The following is a 22,744-nucleotide window of genomic DNA, read 5'->3' on the forward strand; positions in this document are numbered from 1 at the left end:
AAAAAGTATCCAGTTGATCTTGACTTTTACAGTTAATTATTTTATTGTCCAGCTTTCACTTTACCAGAAAAATGAGGACAGGGAGCGAGGGAGGTCATAGATTATCCCAAACCCAAACTAGTAAGAATGCAATGCAAAATAGACTCAAAGTAAGCCTGTTTCATTAAAATGTCATCCAACATTTAGGCATATATCTCTCTTTCTACTGATATCATCCAAAAATTATAAACGTAATATAAGGATAAGAACTGCTTATCAAAGTGTAACCCCGAGGTACTGCTAATTAAGATGCTCTGCTGTCTGTTTCTTAGCAGAGCTCTCCCCTTTAATTAAGATTAGTTCAGGAACTAGTTGGACAAAAGCTCATCCTGGCTGTACCATCCCACCTTATCCTTTTCCTTCCTCCCCTAATTCCTTGGCCCTCCCACCTTCCAGGAGCTTCAGCCCTGCCCATTTCCTGATATTTTCCATGAGGAGTTGTCATCTGAAGACATCGGAAGCATTCCTGTGGATACACGTCTGATTGTCTGATTGTCTGATTGTCCCGCATTGTTATAGAGACAGTGTGGCTTCTGAGGCTTATTTTGTTGGTTCAAAATGATAGCTATCTGATCATATGCAGAGGTTTATACTGACTCAAGCCATTTTTACTTTTTTCATTAATGTCTGCCTTTGATTTTTTTCACCATGTTTAATTCAAAAACTAATCTGATCTTGATCTTTGAAAATTAATCATACATGGCTATTGTTTTAACTAATTTTTCCCAACATGACTACAATTTTATTAGATTACTTGAATACTAGGCATTTCAAAAGTCCCCATTTCAACATGATTAAAAGTTTTATAGAAATTTTGTGTTCTAAGAAGGGTATCAAATGTACAAATACAGCAATTAAAGGAAAGATAAAGTTAGCCAAGCTTTCAAAGTAGATTTGTTAATAAGAGATGAAATTTGTGTTAAGAGAGTGAAACACTACTCTGTCAGCATACCTTGCACACAGCAGCTTGCATAATTGCATCAAATCCACCTTCGGGTGTATCAATATTAGCAGAAATTTTCTGATTCTTCACAATCTCATTAAATCTTTCGGCATCATTTGTCAGTGGCAAAATGTGTTTGAATCCAAATGTAGGTAAGCAGAAATATGGAATACTACTGCAAAAGTAAGATGTCAAAATATTCTTGATGAAATATGGTATAACACACAATTAGTGGCTCTAATAGCCTAGCAACATTTCCTTAAATGAAGAAAAAGTCTTCAAGAGTTCCTGACCGTAACCTGGCTGAGTTTCACTGTTAAGGTTGTTTCATCATTTTCCACCTACCCCTTCCAAACTGACCAGATTAGTTCCTCTTAGAGCTTACTGTGTGTCTTGCATTGGCTCAGACTCAGAAAACAGATAATCAGGTAATCAGACTCCACACTTGTGTGTGTGTGTGTGTGTGTGTGTGTGTGTATGTAATCACTACCTTCCATTGCCTTTCAACCAAAATCCACCATTAAGTTTACATGACGACAACAATTCCTTTGTATTCTGATAGCTTAAGCTGTCATCAAGTATGAGTCACCCTGTGGAAAAACTGAGAGAGGAACCTGTCTTTTTCCTCCTCCGCTCCCTCCTGTACTCCCAGCCCCGCCTGCCAAGGCAGATCAGAGCAGGCAAAAATCAGAGCAGGGCTCTTGGTTCCACAGCCCAGCTCTCCTATGACTGAACAGACTGCTCTGGACCAGCCTGGGAATAAAACCACCACTTAAACAGTTTACATACGGGGAAAATGCCGTGTCAGGATGAGATCTGCCTCCAAGATATTACAGTGGAACAGAAAGAGCTGATCATGAATTCAGCCACATCTTATCCTGAAAGCCAGTTAGTGGCTGTGTATGAGACTTTGGTCAAATTCCCAACCCTTCTGAATTTTGGGTTTTCATTTGTAAAATGGAGACAATAGTCTAGAGCAGAGGTTCTCTAAGTGTGGTCCCTGGACCAGGAGGATCATGTGGGAACTTGTTATAAATGCAAAATCTAGGGTACTATCCAAGACCTATTGAGTTAGAAATGTCAGGGTTGGGCGCAGCAATCTGTGTTGTACCCAATCTTCCTGATGGATGCTAAAGTTTGAGAACCACTGGTGTAGAAGTACAGAGGCAAAAAGGGGTGGCCTCCAGTGAGGCTGTGGTGTGCTGCCTGGGGAGAGCTGATTGACTCTTGTAAGAGCAGCTTTGCAGGTTCAGCAGATTGTCTTGTCAGCACATGAAGAGCTGGTGCGTCTTTCAGGGTCAGCTTCCTGTTCACCAAGTTCATCTGCCTGAGGTATATAGTCAATCCTCATTATTCACGATTCCGTAACTATGAATTCACCTATTCACTAAAATTTATTTGTAACCATAAAATCAATGCTCTCAGTACTTAGTTGGTCATTCATGTACATGTGGCAAAAAATTTGAGTCACGTGATACATGCGTTCCCAGCTGAGGTCAAACACGCTCTGCCTTTCTGCTTCAGCTCTCATACTGTAAACAAGTGTCCTTTTGGTGGTCTGTTTAGTGTCATTTTTTCTTTTTTGCATTTTTGTGCTTTTTTTTGGTGATTTCACTGTTTAGCATAGTGTTGAAGTGCTGTCTAGTGTTCCTAAGTGCAAGAAGGCTGTGATGTGCCTTATGGAGAAAATACATGTGTTAGATAAGCTTTGTTCTGGCACGAGTTATAGTGCTAATAGCAGTGAGTTTAATGTTAATTTATCAGTAATATATATTAATTAAGGTGTCTCTAAACAGAAAACAAGATTATGTATTGACTAGTTGATGAAAAAGTGACCAGAGGCTCGCAGGAACCTAAGCCTGTATTCCCCTGGGAGCAATGGTTCAGCATTCACTAATTCATTGTTCAAGGAAACTTATAGAGCAAGTCTCCCATGAATGACAAGAATTAACTATACACACAAATCAGAATGACTGTGGATTCATTCACACTGAGGAATGGAGCTCTACTGGGACTAGAATGCTGGTGTCTGTGAGGGTAGCCATTTTCTTCCTGTCAGTAGACTGTCATGGAAAGCGGGTCATAATCTGATGCATCCTCAGGCTTCAGAAGAAGAGGAATTGGAGAACTCTGCTACTGAATGGTATAGTCTGAGATGTTTCCAGAATGGGTGCTGTTGGTCACACCTGGGTCCTCCCCTATTTGTGGTTGAATTCCTCAGATAACAAAAATTTTGGAAGCTCTGGCCGCCTTGGGCCTGGAAACTCCGGCAATGCTCTGGCTAACGCTCTGGGACAGATGTGGCCCACACTTGCGTCTGTGACCTCTGTCTCTCGGCACCCCCCTAACCTACCAGGCCTGTTCATTCTTTTGACTATGACGCGAACCTTGCTGGTGGGCCCAGGAGCCAGTCTGTTGCTTCCAGGGAACTTTTCATATTTCCTTTCTGATTCATTATGTTTAACTCTTGGAAAGCAGCGTTATTCTTTTATTTTTAATACCTTGCATCAGCTTTTATTGAAACTCTGAAGTGCTGACCACAGGTAGTATCTACCTAGGAGGATTGTCGTGAGGTTTGAATGAGATAAAAAATGCAAAGCATACAGAACAATAAGCTTTTCAGAGTGAGGGCTTCCTAAACATTAGTGTCACTTCTTACAGAAATCACTTCACACAGAGTCTAACACAGGCCTGAGGAAAGATTATACATTTGGCTAATGATCTCTCTAGAATTATATGGTTTTTTCCTGATTAAAATAATGCATGTTCATTGAAGAAAATTTGGACTTTATATAAAGTAGAAAGAAGAAAATGAAAATATAAATTTTAGTGATTATAAGATGTGTCATAGTTTATTTGATCATCTCTCTATTACTGAAAATTTGTTTCATAAATCTTTCTGTAATTAAATAACGTAGCAATCCTTCCACAAACATCTTTGCAAGCTGTGCTATATCTTTGCTTAGAATCGATTCTTTGAAGGGGAAATGCTGGGTTACCTTTTGATCCATATTGGCAAACTTTTCCAAAAATTTTGCATCATTAAAAACAACAAAAACTGTACCAGCTGATTAGTTAAAATGGCATCAATTTAATTTTTAATTTCCATTTTATTACTACTAAGACTGAGCGCTTGTCCATATTTATTGACAGTTTGTATTTCTTCTTTTGTCAATTGTCAGCTTATATCCTTTGCTCATTTTCTTATTGGCATACTTTTTATTAATTTACTCATATTTTTTGTTAAAATTTTAAATAAACATTCATAAAATAACACTATAATGATCTATACCAAAAGGTTAACAGCATCTTTTTTTGATTGGGATTAGAAATAATGTCCATTTTCTTCTTTTTGTCTGTATTCCCACAAGAGTTTTTATTACCTTTGTAAGAAGAAACTATATTCATATATGTTCATGTGTGTGTACACAGAGAAAATCTAAGCATTTCTTGGTTCAGTTTCCTTTTGCAAAATTATAATCAATTCCTTACTGTTGGTGTCAGATTAAAAAAAAACAAAATACCATGGAATATATGGAATGATGTCAAAAAAATTCCATCAAAATGTCTGATAGAGGGTGAAATTTTAACCTTTGTGCTATTAAATATTTTTAAATGCCTGTTACAACTCATCTACAAACATGAGAATGGAGAAAATATTGTTTGTTGCTGTATCTTAGGCACCAGCATAAGGGAAACTTCTTTCAAAAATGTAAACCACTTCAGCAATCGTTCATGGTGAAATAAATTTTCAGTGACCCCCTATGCAATGAAGATAAAGAAAGAAAGCTGCTCCAAAAAGAGTTAGAGATTAGATTAAAACAGAGTTTTAAAAGTGTGGTGTGCAGGACCACAGAGGTCCCTGAGACCTTTTCAGAGAGTCCTTTAGGTCAACTCTTTTCACAATAATAAAAGATGCTATTTGTCTTTTTTGCTGTGTTGACATTTGCACTGATGATGTGAAAGCCATGGTGAGCAAAACTGCCGATGTCTTAGCACGGATCAAGGCAGTGGCACCAAACTGTCTAGTAGTCCTTAAATTTTTTTACCATCAAGCATACACCATATTAGAAAAAAAAAAATCCTAGTTTCACTTGATTGTCCTTGATGAAGTAGTAAAAGTTATTACTTTTATTGTCTGCACTCTTGAATACATGTTTTTTAAAAACATTTTCCTGTGACCATCCGGGAAATCCTCACACAGCATTTCTGGTGCACACCAAAGTATAAGGTTTCTAATGGAAGAGAACTTTTGTGATTGTTTGAACTGAACTGGCCCTTTTTATTTTGGAACAAGCATTTTACCTGAAAGAGTGCTTAACAGACAAACTTTATTCCTACTTGAATCTTTGGCAGACATGTTCTTAAAAACGAAGAAAGTAGCTTGTCACTTCAAGGAGAACAACTGTCCGTATTTGTTGCCAATGATAAAATTCAAGGTAACTGGAAAATTATAATTTTGGGAAACTTTTGTCTGCCACCTATGAGATAAACACCTTCCTGATGCTTCAAGACCTATCTGAGTAGATTGATGGTGATATTAACAAATGTGATTTTTAAAATATTGTATCATGTTGGAAGACCTACATAGTTCAACGAAACAATATTTTCCAAATGACCAAAGCATTATATTGCAAAGTCAGGCACATTGGTAAAAGAGCCATTCAAAGTACAAGATAGATCAATGGTTTTAATGCAACAGAATATGCAAAGTTCATTGACATTGCTTCAGATTCCACGCTGAAGCTAACTTTTACATCTTCTCTTGTTTGAGTGGAACATCAAAGAAGAATGTCCACAGTCAATAGGAAATCTACTAAATGCTTCTTCCTTTTCCAACTTTCTATCTATGTGAGGTTTGACTTTCTTCATGGAATTCCATCAAAACGAAATATCACAACAGATTAAATGCAGAAGCAAGTATGAGAATCCAGTTGTCTTCTATTAAACCAGATGTTAAGAGATTTGAAACAGTACCACTCTTCTTGCTAATTTTTGTTTTGTTTTGAAAAATATATTTTTTTCCATGAAGATGTGTTATAGTAATATGCAATGTGTTTCTTAAATAAACCAATAAATAATTATTCTTAAATTTTCTGTTTTACTTTCTAATATGCTGAATATTGATAGATGTAACCTACATAAACTAAAGCTCTTTGGAGTCTTAATTTTTAAGAGTGTAAGAGAATTCTGAGATCTAAAAGTCTGAGGACCACTAGATTAAAATAACTAGAGATACTAAGTATTGATGAGATGGAGAAAATTAATACTTGTTTTGAATGTTTGTTATGTTCTGAGCTCATTCAATTCTCACAATTACCCTAGAAGGTGAATATTATTCTCCCCATTTATAGGTGGAGAGACCAAGCTCAGAGAGAATAAAGTCGTTTGTCCAAGGTTAGGATTTAAACCCATGTCTGAAAAACTCTTATCTCTCACTGCCTTCCTACTAAAGAACATTTTATTCCATAATTATAAGGTTTGGATTGATCAAAGGATTGACATTTTTTTTTTTTTTTTAAAGATTGGCACCTGGGCTAACAACTGTTGCCAATCTTTCTTTTTTTTTTTTCTGCTTTATTTCCCCAACCCCCTCCCTGTACACAGTTGTATATCTTAGTTCCAGGTCCTTCTAGTTGTGGGATGTGAGATGCCACCTCAACGTGGCCTGATGAGCAGTGCCATGTCCGCACTCAGGATCTAAACCCTGGGCTGCCACAGCGGAGCACATGAACTTAACCACTTGGCCACAGAGCCGGCCCCCAAAGGATTGACTTTTGTGTTTGGTGTTTGAGTTCTTGGTGTGGTATGTGTGGGGGTGGTATCTAGGCAGAGGAACTGGGAGAATTAAGGATGTGATGGGAAATGAAAAATATATAATGTTGCAGCAAAGAAGAGCTTGTTATTTATAACTTTCAGGACCTAATCCAGGGCTGACTCTGAAGCCCATGCTCTTAACCACCATGCTATACCAGCTACCTGCTCCCCAAAGAATTTCAGCTCCTTAAGGACTAGGCCCAGATCTTTTTCTTCCAGATATCCCCATGCCTAGCACAATGCTTGGTACATAGCTGGATCTCAGTAAGTTTTTGTTGAATGAATGAATAAATAAATGCAGGAATGAAATGCAGTCAAAGCTATAACAAGCCAAACTGCTTTCCTTTTCTAGAAGCCTGATTAAAGACAGAGTCTTACTGTTAGTTCAAGATGAGGGCTGCTGAGTTTAGCTGAGCCATCCAAGTTTGTTAATTTTAATTGTTTCCTCTGATAACATTCCATACCTATTGTTTCCCATGGTCATTATTGCATTTCATGTTACCACATCTTATCTGGCCTGTGACAGAAAGAATGATTTTAAACAAACCCCCTGGGGCAGAGGTAGTGCTTTGTAATCCTAGATAGAATTGCTCTACTAGACTCTACTGATGCTTGTTGCAGGGGAAAGACACGTAGCATATCAAAGACCTAAATATAAATTTTAGACAGGTATAACATTCTCTGATTAAAAAAAAAAAGCCAGAAGCATTAGAAATGCTTTTATATCAAGCATTTAGGAGGGTGTTAGTACCATATTTACCTTTACAATTGAATCAAACAATTGGTAATCATACCTTACTATTTATTATATAGCATCTTTGAGGGTGCAAATCATTCTATCTCCATAGAAATATGGTAGTTCAGTGTTGTAGGAACTGCTGGATGCCACTCAGCATCCATTATTTCTTTCTTTCTGCCCTACTAACAGAATTCTGATTTTATTTGGGGTAGCAACGTGCTTCCTTTGCAGCCAGCTGTAGCCATGTAACTAAGCCCTGGCCAGTGAAACGCAAGTATAAGGAATTGAGTAAAATTTCTGATAAAACTCCTTATATTGAGGAAATAAAACTTAGCATCCACTTATAATTAAGAAAAAATTTTTTACCAAGCAAGGAACAGAAGGGAATTTCCTCCATCTGATAAAAGGAATCCAAAAAACCACTAGCTAACAACGTACTTAATGGTGAAATGTTGAAGCTTTTCTCTTGAGATCAGAAGGAAGATAGGGTGCCCCCTCTCCCCACTTCTACTTAAAATTGTTCTAGAGATCCTAGCCAGCATGATAAGGCAAGAAAAAGAAAGAAGAGTCAGAAATATTAGAGAGAAAAAAGTTGTTATTCACAGATAATATGATCATGTACATAGCAAATCCTAAGGAATCTAGAAAAAAATCACACTAGAACTAATGAGAAAATTTATCAAGGCTTCAGGATACAAAGTGAATATGCAAAACCAATTGCATTTCCATATATTATCACCAAATAGAAAATGAAATTTAAAAAAATATCATTAATAATCACATAAAAAAAGCTTCTAGGAAAAAAAATCAAAGGATGTGTAGACTCTCTACTCTGGAATTGACAAAACATTGCTGAGAGAAATGAGACAAGACCTAAATGAATGGAATTATATGTCATGTGCAATCATTGGAATATTCAATATTTTTAAGATTTGCATTCTTCCCAAATTAAGGCAATTCTAATAAAAATCTCAGCATATTTTTTGATGAAATTGACAATCTGATTCTAAAATTTCTATGGAAATGCAAAGGATCTAGGATAGCCAAAACAAAATAGCAACAAAGTTGGAAGACTTAGACTCTCAATTTCAAGACTTTTTATAAAGCTACAGTAATCAGAACTATGAGGCAGTAGTGGTTGCGTGGGTATATTCAATGGGCTTATAAAACAGAATAGAGTGCCCCAAAATAGACTCACACAAACTCAGTCTATTGCTTTTTATCAAAGGCATTAAGATAATTCAACGGGGGAAGGAAATTCTTGCTTAACAAATAGTGTTGGAACAATTGGATATTTGCGTGGAAACAAAAGTGAATCTAGACTTTTTTCCTCATTCCAAATACAAAAACTAATTTTAGATCATAGACTAAACGCCAGAGCTTCAACCATAAAGCTTCTAGAAGAAAACATAGGAGGAATCTTTGCAACATTAGGTAGGCAAAGATTTCTTAGGACAAAGAATACACTAACCATAAAATAAAAATTGATAAATGGGACTTCATCAAAACTAAACACTTCTGCTTGACCAAAGACATTGCTAGAAAAATAAAAATACAGTCCATAGACCAGGTGCAAATATTTGCAAAACATATATTTGACAAAAACTTTTAACCTGAATATAAAAAGAACTATCCTGAATATATAAAGAACTCATACAATACAATTTCAAGAAGACAATCTAATTTTTAAAAGTGGGCAAAATATTTGAAAAGATACTTCACAAAATAAGATATGGGTATGGCAAATAAATACATGAAAAGATGCTCAACATCTTTTGCCATTAGGAAAATGCAAATTAAAGTTACAATGGGATACACACTTATTAGAATGGCTAAAATTAATAATACTGACAATACTAAGTGTTACAAGGATTTGGAATAACTGGAACCCTCATACATTGGCGATGGCAATGCAAAATGGTGAATCCACTTTGAAAAATAACTTGATAGTTCCTTAAAAACTTAAAAGTACACTCATCGTACAATTCAGCAATTCTAATTTCAATTTCTCTATCCAAGAGAAATAAAACATACAACCACACAAAGATATATGCAAATGATAATAACAGCATTTTTCATGATAGCCAAAAATGGGAAACAGCACAAATGTTTATGAAGGGAAGAATGGATCAACAAAGTGTAGTAAATCCATACAATAGACTATTACTTAAAACAAAAAGGAACAAACGGCTGATAAACACAAAATCATGGATGAATCTCAAAAACATATTGATCAAAAGAAGGCAGACACAGAAGGTATATACTACATTATTCCATTTATTTGAAATCCAAGAACAGGCAAAACTAATCTAAATTATAGAAATCAGAAAATGGTTGCCTCTGGGGCAGTAGAATTGACTGCAATGAGGCACGAGGGAACTTTCTGAGGTGATGGAAATGTTCTACATCATGTTTTAGGTGTGTTTACACTGGTATATTCAATTATCAAAACGCATTAAACAGTATTTCTGGTGTGTGCATTTTAGTACATGTCAATTATATCACAAAAAAAGGGGGTGGGGGACAAACACTATCTCTGATTCTTGTAAGCAAACACAATTCCTAAGAGTTACAATCAGTGATGAATTCCTTTCATGGTCAAATTATTTTTGGCTATGTCAGATTCTGGTTGGGAACCACATTGAAATATCTTAAAATGATACTCTAAAAGCTGTTTGTCTTTTATGGAGATTGATTAATGCCTTGGGTATATCCAAGTATTACAAGTCAATATACATTTGGAAAGTCATTTCGTATATACTAGATCCATAGTAGTAAAGGGCTTGGTTTTGGACCCGCCCAGGTCTTGGTACAGATCTCTGATCAGTCATGTGGCCTTGGGCAAATTACCACCCTCTCAGAGCCTCTGTTACTTCCTCCGAGTACAGAGATGATGAAATCTTCTTTGATCTACTGTTATTACGAAAATTGAATGAGGTCATATATGTAAAATCTTCAGCATAGTGTCTGGCACGTACCAAATGGTAGATCTTATTCAATAGAAGGATATTAAATAATTTTATTTTGAACTTGTCATTGAGTGTACAGGTAAAACACCACAAATCAATTTGCTCTTGACCGTCACCTGGATAAAACATGGTTTTAGTAGCTGATTATAGCATATTATAATGGAGTCACTGCCTAATTTTGTACTGAATTCGATGGCAGTGAAGGCTGAAAAGACCTTCTCCAAGCAATAAGAGAAATCTACATTTCCCAAAGTACGTCAGAGAAAGCTGCAAAAAAGGTTATTTTGTCAGAAGTCACCGAAGTAGAGAAAGATACTCTGAAAAACTGGGTTACTGTCAAATGGCTTCAGAAAGTGGTGGACAGAAGGTCTCCAAGGGGCTGGAGATGGGCACAGGCCAGTGGAAACTATAGTGAAAAACTCGTTCCCCTCGTCTGCAGAACATAAAACCAAATTTGCTGCATCCTGACCTATCCAGGGAGACAGACGCTGCAAGGACCTGAGGCTAGAACCACATATTAAGATGACTTTACCTTGGTTCCTAATGAGGGCAACTGAGAAAGCTTCTGAGATCCAACCAGATGGAAGGGGAATGCCAGGTAGTTAGCAAGCTCTTGCCAAGTACAGCTCATAGTGGGGCTATCTCTACAGATAATCATTTTTCAAAGACGCAGAGAATCATTTACTTACCTGCAAGGGTTGGCGATTTCTTCTGGCGATGTTTTCATAAAAGGGGAGACAGGTTTTTCCACAAAAGAGCCGAAGCCCAGTCTAAAGTTGCTTGTTAATTTAGACATCTCCTTGGAAAGCAGGGAGCCCAGCTCTTTGATTGTGTTGAGGTCGTCATCCATGGAGGCTGAGAGGTCCATGAGGTAATACAAGTCCACCGGGTAATCCTCGGTCTGGCGGACTTGAACTTGCAGAGTCTGCTCACTGCCTGCAAAGCCCCCACAAAGAAAGCAAATCCATAGGAAGACATTGAGACTTCTTTGTGCCTAGGCAATCATTGGGCCAGCTGCCTATTTCATTTCAAGAAGAACTTACTGAAGATACTTACAATTTCATAAACAATGTGGTAGTTTATAAATGAACAAACCCATGAAATCACTTCAGCAGTGAGTTGAGAGTCACTGAAGGAGGTAAAAGTTAGGATATTTTATATCTCCTTGGGAGAACCAGCGTCCATTTAGATGGAAGATAAGCTGAATTTTTTGTATGTGGTTTTAGAAAAGGAGAACAAAATAAAGAGGCATTTAAAGCTACATTACAATGCTTAAAGAGATGTGAGGTAAGCCTTAACAACATTTGAGTAATTCAAATGGTTACCTATCAGATAAGGCTTTTTTAGTAACACATTTGGAGTGCAAGTGACCAATGTGAACAAAGGAAAGTGTTAGCCTAGCAATTCTTGGTTGCCTTAAGAATGAGAAATCTGAGTCATAATAATCAATGATATGTACTATGGTACAAGGCATATGAATTAGCAGAATAGTGGTATTACCATACATGACATTAGATTTATTTACATGAATCAGTGCTTGTGTAAATCATAACATACCTGGTCTCAATTTAAGAGTCAAGCTTTGAGGTGAAATCTGGACAATGTTGGAACTATTTTTCTGTCTCCCTACACTGAGAGGCTTATTTGTAAGTATTTCTACTTGGGAGACGGGGTTTTCGATGAAGCTTAGTTGACATCCTTTAGCTAAAAGATTGGCTGGGCTATCACACCTTTCACCAACTCCAGATGGATGGGTAAAATTCTAAAAGAGAAAAAAATAAAGAGAAAAAGAAAAATCTGCATTTCTATAAAGATTAGAAAAAAAACTTTTTGCTTTCTTTGCTAGTTAGGCATCTTGCCATAGTCAGTATATCATATTCCATGCGCTTGACATAGATTGTAGGTCTAAAGTTAAGTTAGTAAGAATAACCAGAGAAATCTGCCAGTAAAATTCTTAGTAAAATTAGGTTCTCCTTTTAATTGTGTTCAATTGACTTCACCTAATAGTTCCTTATTATTATTTTTAATGCTCACTTCTTTAAAGCTTCTCCTGTGCCATGATCAGATCCTTGAAACAGTTGGGTCATAGAGTTCACGTCATCTCATGAATTTATCTGTTCAAGATCACCTGTAGGTTCGAGGAATCCTAGGACTGCCCAAACTCTCAGATGTGTCTATTATCAAATCCGGTGACAAAGAGCCTTTTCTGTGAATTCCTAAAGGGCAAGGATTGTGGCATCTCCTTACCTAGCTCTCTGTCCTGGTTTAATTCATGGATGTGTCACTCATATATTATAGCAGAATTTCACTAAGGTTAACCTCTTAGGGACTTTAACTTAGAGTCTTAACGTGTTCTAGTTTAAGGTCTTTTAGAACTTTCTACAAGATTTGGAGGTGGAGAAGGGAAGTGAAAGAGAATATGGTATAGAAAACTGCTTTTCTTTGTAGGATTCAGGAGTTTCCCAGCTCCTTCTGGTCCACTTGGGTAGCAGAAGGCAGTGAGATGAAGTGTTTCCAGGCAAAGATGTGGCCATTCCAACCCAGCAGTGCCCAGAATAGAGAGATGGAGTCGAGAGATATTTACCTGTCTTACCTGATAGTCAAGGCTGCTCTAGAGCTGGTGAGGCTCGGGGCAAAGTGGAACTTGAGGCCCATTGACTCTCATGCTTGGAGAGAAGCAAACCAATGCTCATATTGTTTTTCCCCGTCCTTTAGAAATCTAAACCACTCTAGCCACTCACCAACTAGGAAAGTTACATTGCTTCTTAAATTTATTTTTGAGAATGTAATTTGTTATCTATCCATCAGATCTGTGCGTATTTGAGGCCCTAGGCCAGGTGTAGCAAACTCTTAACTTCCCATGATGTATTCAAGGCAAACAATGGCTGCACAAGGCCTCAGAATCCTTCTCAACACAGAGTCATTGCTACCACCTGTAATCACCACCTTTGCCAAAAGATCAGACGTGGTGTTAACCACAGAACCTATTTCCTCTCTGCCCTAAGCAGAAGCCTAATTTACTTTTTCCTCCAACTGCCTCAACTGATATAACTACTTCTATCAGGGTGACCTTTTAGAATAGCCTGGCCTTAAAATTTGACAATAACTTGGCTACCAAATATCCACAAGTCAAGCTATCACTAGTAACTTAAGAAGTCCTCTTAAAAGAGTGCTAAAAAATGCATTCCAATAAAAATTCTAGAGGCGGGCATTTTGTTACACAGATTTGTTGTTTTATGTCTCAAGCATGAAAGTAATACTGTCTTCTTCAGGGAGACAAGGTAAAACAAAGCTGGGTTTTCCCCTCTTTGTATATTCTCAAACCTGTTTTTGATACTTGAGCTCAAAAAAGCATAATTCCCTCACACTTGTATTTGCGCCCATCAGTCACGGCAGCAGTGGGGAGCAATCTGGGTGCGCGCTCTGCCATCTGTGAGGACTTCCTCCATGGACGCACTTCCCACATGGGATCTGAGTTTTAGCAATGATAGCCTGGTCCTGAGTTGGGTGTTCAGGTTTGTTCTCCTTTGAGCATGCTACTCAGCTCTTGCTGAACCTGGCATTGTATGCTTTGATTTGTGTTTAGATTCTCTTTAGGAGATTCAGCAGAGAACTGCTTTAAATCCAGAGAGAGCTAAGGCAGCTCTTTTTTGCCAAGAATCGTTTACAGGTTGCTCTATGGTGTCACAGGAGACAGTGACTCAGGATGGCTTGTTATATATTCCCCAACCCCCTCATACTACTTTCACATAGTTTTCAGTTTAATCAGATAAGGAATGTCTATTTTGGGCTTTGTCATTGGTATTCCACAGCCACCAAGTTCATGAAAATGTAATTTTTAAAAGAACTGGATAATGTCTTCACAGTAAAGTTTACCCCAACCTAGAATACCTCTCTTGGAACCTAGCAGTGGTTCAGAATGGATCCTGGTTCCCAGGTGGAAGATAATTCTGATACTGAAATCAGATGTATGTTTAACTTGAGAAAATATCATCTCCATGATCTCTGATTACCCAGAGCCTTGGCATTTTACATGTAACCAGTTAGAATTGGCTTTAAAATAAAAGGAGGAATCAGATTAAATAAAGGATCCTGAGTTAAGTCTTTTTCAGAATTATTTGACATTCACTCGCTCCACAAATCGCTTTTGAAAATAATCACAGGAATGACACTTTGATCTACTCATGCTTGCATTTTCCTTGCCTGACTTGTTTCACTCCTATAACCCCACGGAAAGCAGGACACTATGAGACTCGTCACTGATGGGATTAACAGAAGTGTAACTGCAGTTTTTACAAACATGTTGAGGTCGTTGGTTTTACCTCCTGAGAACACCAGGCACACTGAGGTCCAGTGAGTAAGCAGTCTTCACAGGTTTCTGCACCTCCCACGGCACAGCCACCTGTGTTCAAACCCAGCAAGACACAAGGAATTCAGCACACTCTCTGGCACTCCACTGATGAGAGGCTCTTAACGTACTCGAACGCAGCAATAGCAAAGTTTACTTTAGTCTTCTAAGATCAGTCCTCAAAATGTTAGCAATTCATTACAAAGTTCATATTTTACATCTATCATGTTGAAAATATGTATGTCTTGTTAGCCAAAAATGATCATTCTCTTTTTTCTTAAAATATGAAAAGATCTCAACGTTCACAAATATAGCATCATCCTATTTATTATCCTCATTCAGTACTATCCAATTTAATTTTTTAAAATTATTTGCATCCATTAAAAAATGTGTCTCTCTTTAATGTACTCTTTTTATTTTTAAAATAAATCCTTTTTCTCTCTCAAGATTATTATTCTTAAGTGGAAGACCTTGTTGTACAATAAAATAGCTAGAAAAGTTACCAAAATAGTTGTCATAAAGATATTAATAAGCCCCTTCCTACAGTAACGCTGTTTAATTCTCCTCATGAAAATGCCCATGCAACCTTTGTATTTATTTACCTTAAGCCGAGAGCACTCCCTGTGGGAACAGCCCTGCGTCTGCCCGTAATTCGTTAAAGTGTTCGCTCAGCAGCGAAAGAGCAATCGAACAGATCAAATAAAAAATGACTTCAGATCTAGTTTTGAACCAAATGACAGGTTTGTCAAGCATACCACGAAAGCAATATATCAGAGAACTTAGGTCTTACCTTGAACGCGATCATTCCTTCCTAGAAATAGAAAGAACAGGCAGAGCAGTTCAATCCCCATTCGTCTCAGTTCTCGCTGTGCAGACAGATTAAAAAATGAATTACCTTCAGCATTACCATATCAAAGCCGAACATCGTGAAAAGTCTTTCTTTCCTGAAGTGTAAAAGTTTAAATACTACTTACACTGCTTTGAAAAGAAACTTGAGACGTAAATAAAAAAGTTTTCATTAAGACTGAAATGAAAACAGAGGCTACCTGGACAGGTAAAGAGGAAAAGCTGTGTTTAAAAGCAACTTCAACATGATTCACTTCCTTGTTCTCCTTATAAGGAAGGCAGGTGTACAGTCATCAAGAAGGTGGGGAAATTCATTCAGGAGAAATTTTTATGCAAATTCTATTGGTCTCTCTGCATCCTAGAGAAAGTTAACACCTTTAGTGAAATATCGATGAATGAAATGTCAAAAGAACAATCGAAATAGGATCTAAAGTTGTTTCTAAAATACTTTTAATTTAATGAAAACAGTAAAGATGATAAATAAAACACAAGTACATAAGAAGTATAACACAAACATGTAGGGAGGATTTTAAAAAATGAGCTAAAGGAAAATACCTGAGATTTTTGTATTCCATTGTTAAATCCTTTGCAGAGAATTGAAATGAACTCTGAAAAATAAAAATCACTATTTTAAAGCCAAATTAGAAGACAGGCTAGGAAAAGTAAAACATTGTGTTCCCTTGTTTTCCAAATTGGGTGAAAGATATTTTTCTGTAACTATAGAATTCTTAATTAAAAAGCAATATTGGAAATTACTATATGAAAATTAAATTAGGCAAAAATTAGATAGTCTCAAAACAACCCCAGTGGAAACAGAAACAATGGTACCCAGGATTCTGAATCCTTCGGGAGAGGGACCAAGTGCTTTTTCTCCTCTGCTCTCCCAGCTTCTAGCTCACCATTTGGTATATAGGAGGTGTTTATTTGTTGAACAATAGAATGACAAATTTAAAATATACACAATCTATGGCTAAACTCGTAAGGTTGATTATATATTTTTTCCCAACGTGTTCAGGAAGATGTTCTGGGATTGGCAGAAACTGCACACAGGTAAGAATCAATATTCACTTTGTTACTCTCTGAACTATCTGACCTTAGACAGGCTTCTCTATGGCTGGGCTTATGTCCTGGAGATTATCTTTTAAAAGTGTATTTCTAGGCAAGCATGTGAAGCCTGTGAAGAGAGGAAAACTTATTATAGACCGCTCAGGTTCTTCTCAGAAGGCTGTGTTCAATTTTGGACTCCATCATACACAAGACCCTGAAAGAACATGTCAAGAATCTCGTAGAGAGAAACCAGAATTATTAAAGAGCTGGAAGATATGCCTTTTGGGAAAAAAATACAGTTATATGAAATCAGTTGATTTAACTCGAAGAAGAAAGATTGAGGCACAAATTATCTGTGTCCCTGATACTACCTCCATTTTTGCTCCAGTATTAGCTATCATTCATTCATTCAACAAATATTCGTTGAGCACATACTTCGTGCCAAGTATTTTCTAGAAGCAGAATATATGTCAGAGAATTAAGCCAAGTTCTTGACTTACGAAGCATAAATTCTAGGTTGGAGGGCAGTGGGGGGAGACTGATTCTTAAAATCAGGCAATGGTAAGGGCTATGAAAAATGATAAAGCTGGGTGGAAGGAAAGAGGGGTAGGGAGGGTGTGGTATTCTATTTTGGATAATCAGGGAGAATTTCTCTGATCAACTGACATCAGACAAAGCCCTCAATGACTTGGGCAACAAAGTGCAAAGGCCCTGAAACAGCCTCAGGCTAGGCATTTTCAAGCCCAGTGGAACATAAGAAGGGAGAGGGAGGGTAGCAAATGAGGTCAGATTTAGAGGCAGAGGTCAGATCATATGTAGTCTTGACCTTGACTTTTATTCTAAACGTGTTTGGAATGTCATTGGAAGGTCGAAAAAAGGGGAATAATATTATTTAATTTACGTCTTAAAAAAACACTCTGGCTGCCGTGGAGATTAGAATGTATGGGTCAAGATTGCAAGGTGGGAGGCCAGTTAGAAGTTTATGGCTGTTGTCTAGGGCAGAGACAAGTGGTTGGGACTAGGACATTGGTCATGTAGGAGGACAGAGGTGCTCAGATACAGGATGTAATTTGAAAACAGAATGTGCTTATGCATGGGGTGTGGATTTGGAAGAAAGAGAGATTTTTGGCCTGAGCAACTGAATGTATGATACTCTTTCCTGAGAGGGGTTACCCTGGGGAAGGATCAGGTTTCACGCAGAGGATGGCACTCAAGAACATGTTAAGTATGAGATGTCTAGAAATAACCAAGTGAAGATGCCACAGAGGCAGTTTGATATCTGAGTCAGGAAGTGGGGATGGTGTTGAAGTATGAACTGTAATTTTAGGATCATGAGCATGGATTTAAGGACATGAAGCTGAATGGGATCCTGAAGGAGGGGAATATAGATAAGGAAGAGCTCTGAGGACTGAGCCCTGGGGCCTGCCAATATTTAGAGGTCAGGAGGAGAAGAACCCATTAAAGGAAGCTGCTATCTAAAGAACACTCGCTCTTGCTAAAAAGGAATCTGTCTTTTTTGGAAGACAATTCTCCAAGTATCTCTCACATTTCTGCATGTTTTGCAAGCAGAGGCACTGACCACCTTTTTCTGGATTATCTTTTCAAGGATATTTGTAAAGTGAACAGCCTTTTAAGACAGAGATATTGTCTGTCTGCAGAGCAAGGAGCAAATTGCTTACAGCTTTGGAAGACAGAGATAGTGTCACTCTGCAGAACTAGGAGTAGGCATACTTACTACCCATTATAAAAGGTTCAGGTTCCCTAAACTCATAGTTCCTCTCTTATCATACAGCCTGCTACTTGTGCAGGTGCCACCTCCTTCCCTGTGTCACCCTGTGGGAACTGGCCTTGGGGAACTGGTGAAAGAAAGTGCTGATCCTTTGACCACTGCTAGTGTTATGAATTATGCAGTCTTTTATCTTGGAACCAGGCATCTCATGTCCCTCAGCATCCACGAATCTGTGATGAGCTAACTCGCTAGCTTGCAAGTGAAATCTCAGGCCCATCACAGTTCTTGATAGTCTTCCACTTGAAATCCACCTTCTTCTACAGACCGAGCACGCAATTTTCAAATCTCGTTTTGGAAGCTAAGATCTTGCATCTCACAAGGCTGCCTGAAATGCCTTGGACTGACGAGAGCTGCTCTGGTCACTGAGTTGTCTGTCTCCCCACTGACCTCCCTGGCAACCACCATCAGGCACTTTGGATGAGCTGGGATCAAGGATGCCTGTGCAACTCTAGATCTGCCCACTCCCTAGAAACTTTTCTCTGGGGTTCTAGCTGCCACCAAAAATCTCCTCTTCTTAAAAACATAGTTAGACTACCTCTCCCAGCCTATCTCGCAGTTAAGAGAACCTCAATGACTAGCTCTTGTCAATGGAGTATGAGTGGGAGTGGTATGTACCACTTCCAGACCATCTCCATGTCCCTCTGCCAACTGGAAGCAGGCAGTAGCAACAAGGTCCTGGGGCAACTCCAGACACTCAATCCGACCCTATGATTAAATAGAGCACCCTGTACTATCCCACGTACAGACTTCCATCCCAGTCCCTGAAATCATAATTGCACTGCTTTATTTACTCTGTCCCCAGTTGCAGCCCGCCCCTCTGGTGTTCATTCCCTCCCCCACTTCCAAGCCTTTGCCCATGCCATTTGTGATGCCTGGAGGCCCTTGTCTCCATCTCGCTCCTCTCACGACCAGCTCAACTCACCACCCTGGTCTCAGCGTAGACCTTAGTGCCAACAGGAGGACCATTTTTGGTCTCTCTGGGCCTCTTCCTGCAGAATTTCTCTAGTACAGCCCTTTTCATTCTGATTATAATCAAATAAATACCTGCCCCTCTTCCCGTCTAGGCTGTGGGGTCCTTTAAGACACTTATTTATTCAACAAGTATTTATTGAATTAGTATCAGGCAGGGAATGTGTCTTAGTCATCTTTATATTCCCAGCACGTAGCATAATGCCTGGTACTGTGAAAGGAGTCAGTTAGTATTTACCAAATAAATGGATGCATTTTATGTCTTCATTGTCAGTATTTTACCTGCTACAAAGCAGGTACTCCATGAATATTGAGTAAATATTGAGTAAATAGTAAATAGAATATTGAGTAAATATTGAGTAAATGAATAAATGGTTTGAGAAGGTACATCATGCCATTAGGAGAGGGAAAATGCATCCTCTGCTTGGGTTGTGATGAAAGCTGAGAAAAGGCTTAAAATGCAGGGTGGAGAAAAGGGGCAAAATTTAAGAGAAAATGTAAAGTAAAAGAAAGCTACAAGTGAACATCCATCCACTGTGTTTTCACCTTGGCACCACTCAGGGTATTTGTACCAGGCTATAAGGCACAGGGAAAACATTCTTGCTTCCTGAAGATATGGTGCCTGGTGCCCTTTCCTAGAAAGAACCCATCCATACTTCTCTGGAGAGAGGTGGCCTTACTTGTTTCGTGAGCTGGCCAGCACCCCATAAAGTGTCCCAAAGGAAAACCGTGTCCCCCTAGCCAAGCCAACCAGATCAATTACCTCTGTTTCTTTAAATGTGAAATTTGAACTGGGAAATACAGGCTGAAAGTCAGGGCTATGGTATAGGAGCTGAAGCTAGCAGAAAGAGGACATCCGGTTGGAGAGAATACGATGCTTCAGGACTGAGTCAATGTTAGTAGGAATCAGCAGTATGAGGATAAAGAAGCCCAAGGCAGAGGAAAGCTACAGTGAGTAAAAGATGAGCCGGTGGGTTGAGAGTATCAATAGTAAAAGCAGCAGAGAAGGCGCCCTGAGCCACAGCAACTGAAGAACACCAGAGTCAGATGCACAATCTCACTCTGTCTAGGGGAAGAAGCGTGGCCCAGGCTGAGGGCTGCTGTGCATCCCAAGTGCCCTTCCAGATTGGATCTCTCTGAGGCCCAGCTCTCCCTGGGTTTCCCCTGGATCCTGTTTCTTTTAGGGCGATGTGTATTCTTACAACAAATTCCCATTACTTGTGGATAGTTGAGGGAGTCTCTACGTCCCTTAATATCAGGAGATCGTAAGTCACATGATCTACATTTTAAGACAGGCTTGTCAGCCCATAGAGTAGAATCCTACCATCCCAACTGCTCAGAGTCCCAGCCTGGGGGCTCTGACTCCGTCTGGGGGTCTGACCCTCTTCAAAGCGTCTAAGCTGCGGGGCAGGTGGGGTAACAGAGCACCACACAGCTCAGGGAACCAGCACCTTTGCACTCTGCCCTTCAACTGGCCTTTGCCTCTGAGATTTAGAAATGGGCCTTCTTCAGCAGAGCCCTGACTTCAGGAAGCTGTGTGAACCCATCTGACTCACTGTATCTGGCTTGGGTCTCTCCCGGTCCCAGCCACTCACCCATATGAGAGAACAACAATCTAGGGCCCAGCTGGGCCAGCCCCAGGGCACTCAAAACACTCTTGGGGGAGCAAACAGTGAGTAAACCTGGGAGGCAATTCGAACCCTGGGTACCTTAGCAATGACTGCCAGCTCTTGGGATGGCCTTGCTGTGTAACGTGCTTTATTTCAAGCACCAGGGAGAAGTATACCTTCAGTTGTCTTTCTGTAAACATGTTTCACAGTGAGGAGCTAAAAAAAGACAGTGGAAATGGATGCTTCATCTTGGGGTCCGGCCCTGATGTAACTGTGTGTTCCATACGCTGCACAGCAGGTTGTTTGCAGAATGTTAGGGCTGACTCAAGGATGTGTGTAACTCTGGAATCGTGGAAACTGAAAGTGGATGCCTTTGTTTCATATTTCAAGACCTTCAGAAAAATTCTTTTAAAGAAGGATGTATAACAGTTTCCTGTCATCTTAGTCTATAATGTCCACAAACTGCTAAGTGCTAGAGAAACTTTTTGTGGCCTAGGCCTTACATTCCAGTCTGGAGTTTACTTTTTTTATTGTAGTAAAATATATATAACATAAAATTTATCATTGTAAACATTTTTATATATGTAGCTCATTGGCATTAAGTACAAGCATGTGTTATGCAACATACACCACGGTCCACCTCCAGCACTTTTTCATCATCTCACACTGAAACTTTGTACCCATTAAACACTAACTTCCCGTTTCCCTGGACCCTGGCAACCACCAATCCTCCTGCATTCCATCTCTATGACTTTGACTATTCTCGGTAACTCGCATACACGGAATTATACAACAAAGCCTATTTCACTTAGCATGATGTTTTCAAGGTTCACCCATGTTGTAGCATATATATCAGAATTTCATCCCTTCTTAATGCTGAATGATGTTCAATTGTGTAGATACATCGCATTTTGTTTATGTATTTATCCGTCCATGGACTTTTGGGTTGTTTCCACCTTTTGTCTATTGTGAATAATGCTACTATGAACATGGGTGTACAAATATCTGTTTAAGTCTGTAGCTTACTTTTTAAAGTCATCATGATGTCCATGATGGGAGGAAGTAGTGGGAAGAATTTAGATTTTGTATGCAGAGAGAACTGGGTTCAAATTGCAGCCCTGGCAGGTCCTACTGTATATCCTCGGGACTAGGATTTCTCTCGCAGCACTTTAGATGCCAGACTGTGAAACACTGATAATATCCACTCTTCAGGATTATGGTGAAGATTTAATTATACCATTAATTATGGTATGAATCCAGATTTTGTGGGGCCTAAAGATTATATGATTTGGGGAGAGGGGCTCTTTAAGAAAAAGAAAGCAAAATTGAACATAAATTCCGTATGTAAGGGTATATTTATTTAAAATGAGAGAGAGAAAATAAAACCCAAACCATGACAACAAATTACTGAAGGCGTGGAGATTCCAGGCCATTTCTTCTTGAGATCTCCTTAGGCAATTCACCAGAAATGCTCACCTGGAAATGCTTCCTGATGGTAATCTGGCTTCCCATCCCCACCTGGGGCCACCTGCGGCTCTCAGGCACTCCCAGGCACCTGTGCAAGCTGCAGGCCTCACCCGCTTCATCCTTTCTTAGTAAATCCCCTTCTGATTTCTCTCAGGCTTCAT

The 22,744-nt window shown here is 38.9% G+C and overlaps 1 protein-coding gene across 8 annotated transcripts in view; it reads right to left on the bottom strand.

Annotated features, from left to right (window-relative positions):
• The window catches only part of ITGB6 (integrin subunit beta 6), a 129,255-nt gene that overhangs the window by 56,957 nt on the left and 49,554 nt on the right, over positions 1 to 22,744 (bottom strand). For 2 of the 8 annotated variants that reach the window (XR_011528387.1, XM_008513711.2), the window contains exons 2-8: positions 16,257 to 16,309; positions 15,902 to 16,059; positions 15,646 to 15,721; positions 14,830 to 14,909; positions 12,065 to 12,269; positions 11,197 to 11,443; positions 992 to 1,157 (exon numbers count right to left, since the gene is read on the bottom strand). Coding sequence is in view for 6 of the 8 variants with exons in the window: in XM_008513711.2 (XP_008511933.1) it covers positions 992 to 1,157; positions 11,197 to 11,443; positions 12,065 to 12,269; positions 14,830 to 14,909; positions 15,646 to 15,706 (759 nt within the window). In the remaining 2 variants the exon portion in view is untranslated. Of the gene's footprint in view, positions 1 to 991; positions 1,158 to 11,196; positions 11,444 to 12,064; positions 12,270 to 14,829; positions 14,910 to 15,645; positions 15,800 to 15,829; positions 16,060 to 16,256; positions 16,310 to 22,744 lie in introns of those variants that run through there. The other 6 variants (XR_011528386.1, XM_008513709.2, XM_070580034.1 and 3 more) reach the window with 5 other exon arrangements.

Source organism: Equus przewalskii, chromosome 17 (genome assembly GCF_037783145.1).
Source record: "Equus przewalskii isolate Varuska chromosome 17, EquPr2, whole genome shotgun sequence".
Lineage (NCBI taxonomy): Eukaryota > Metazoa > Chordata > Mammalia > Perissodactyla > Equidae > Equus > Equus przewalskii.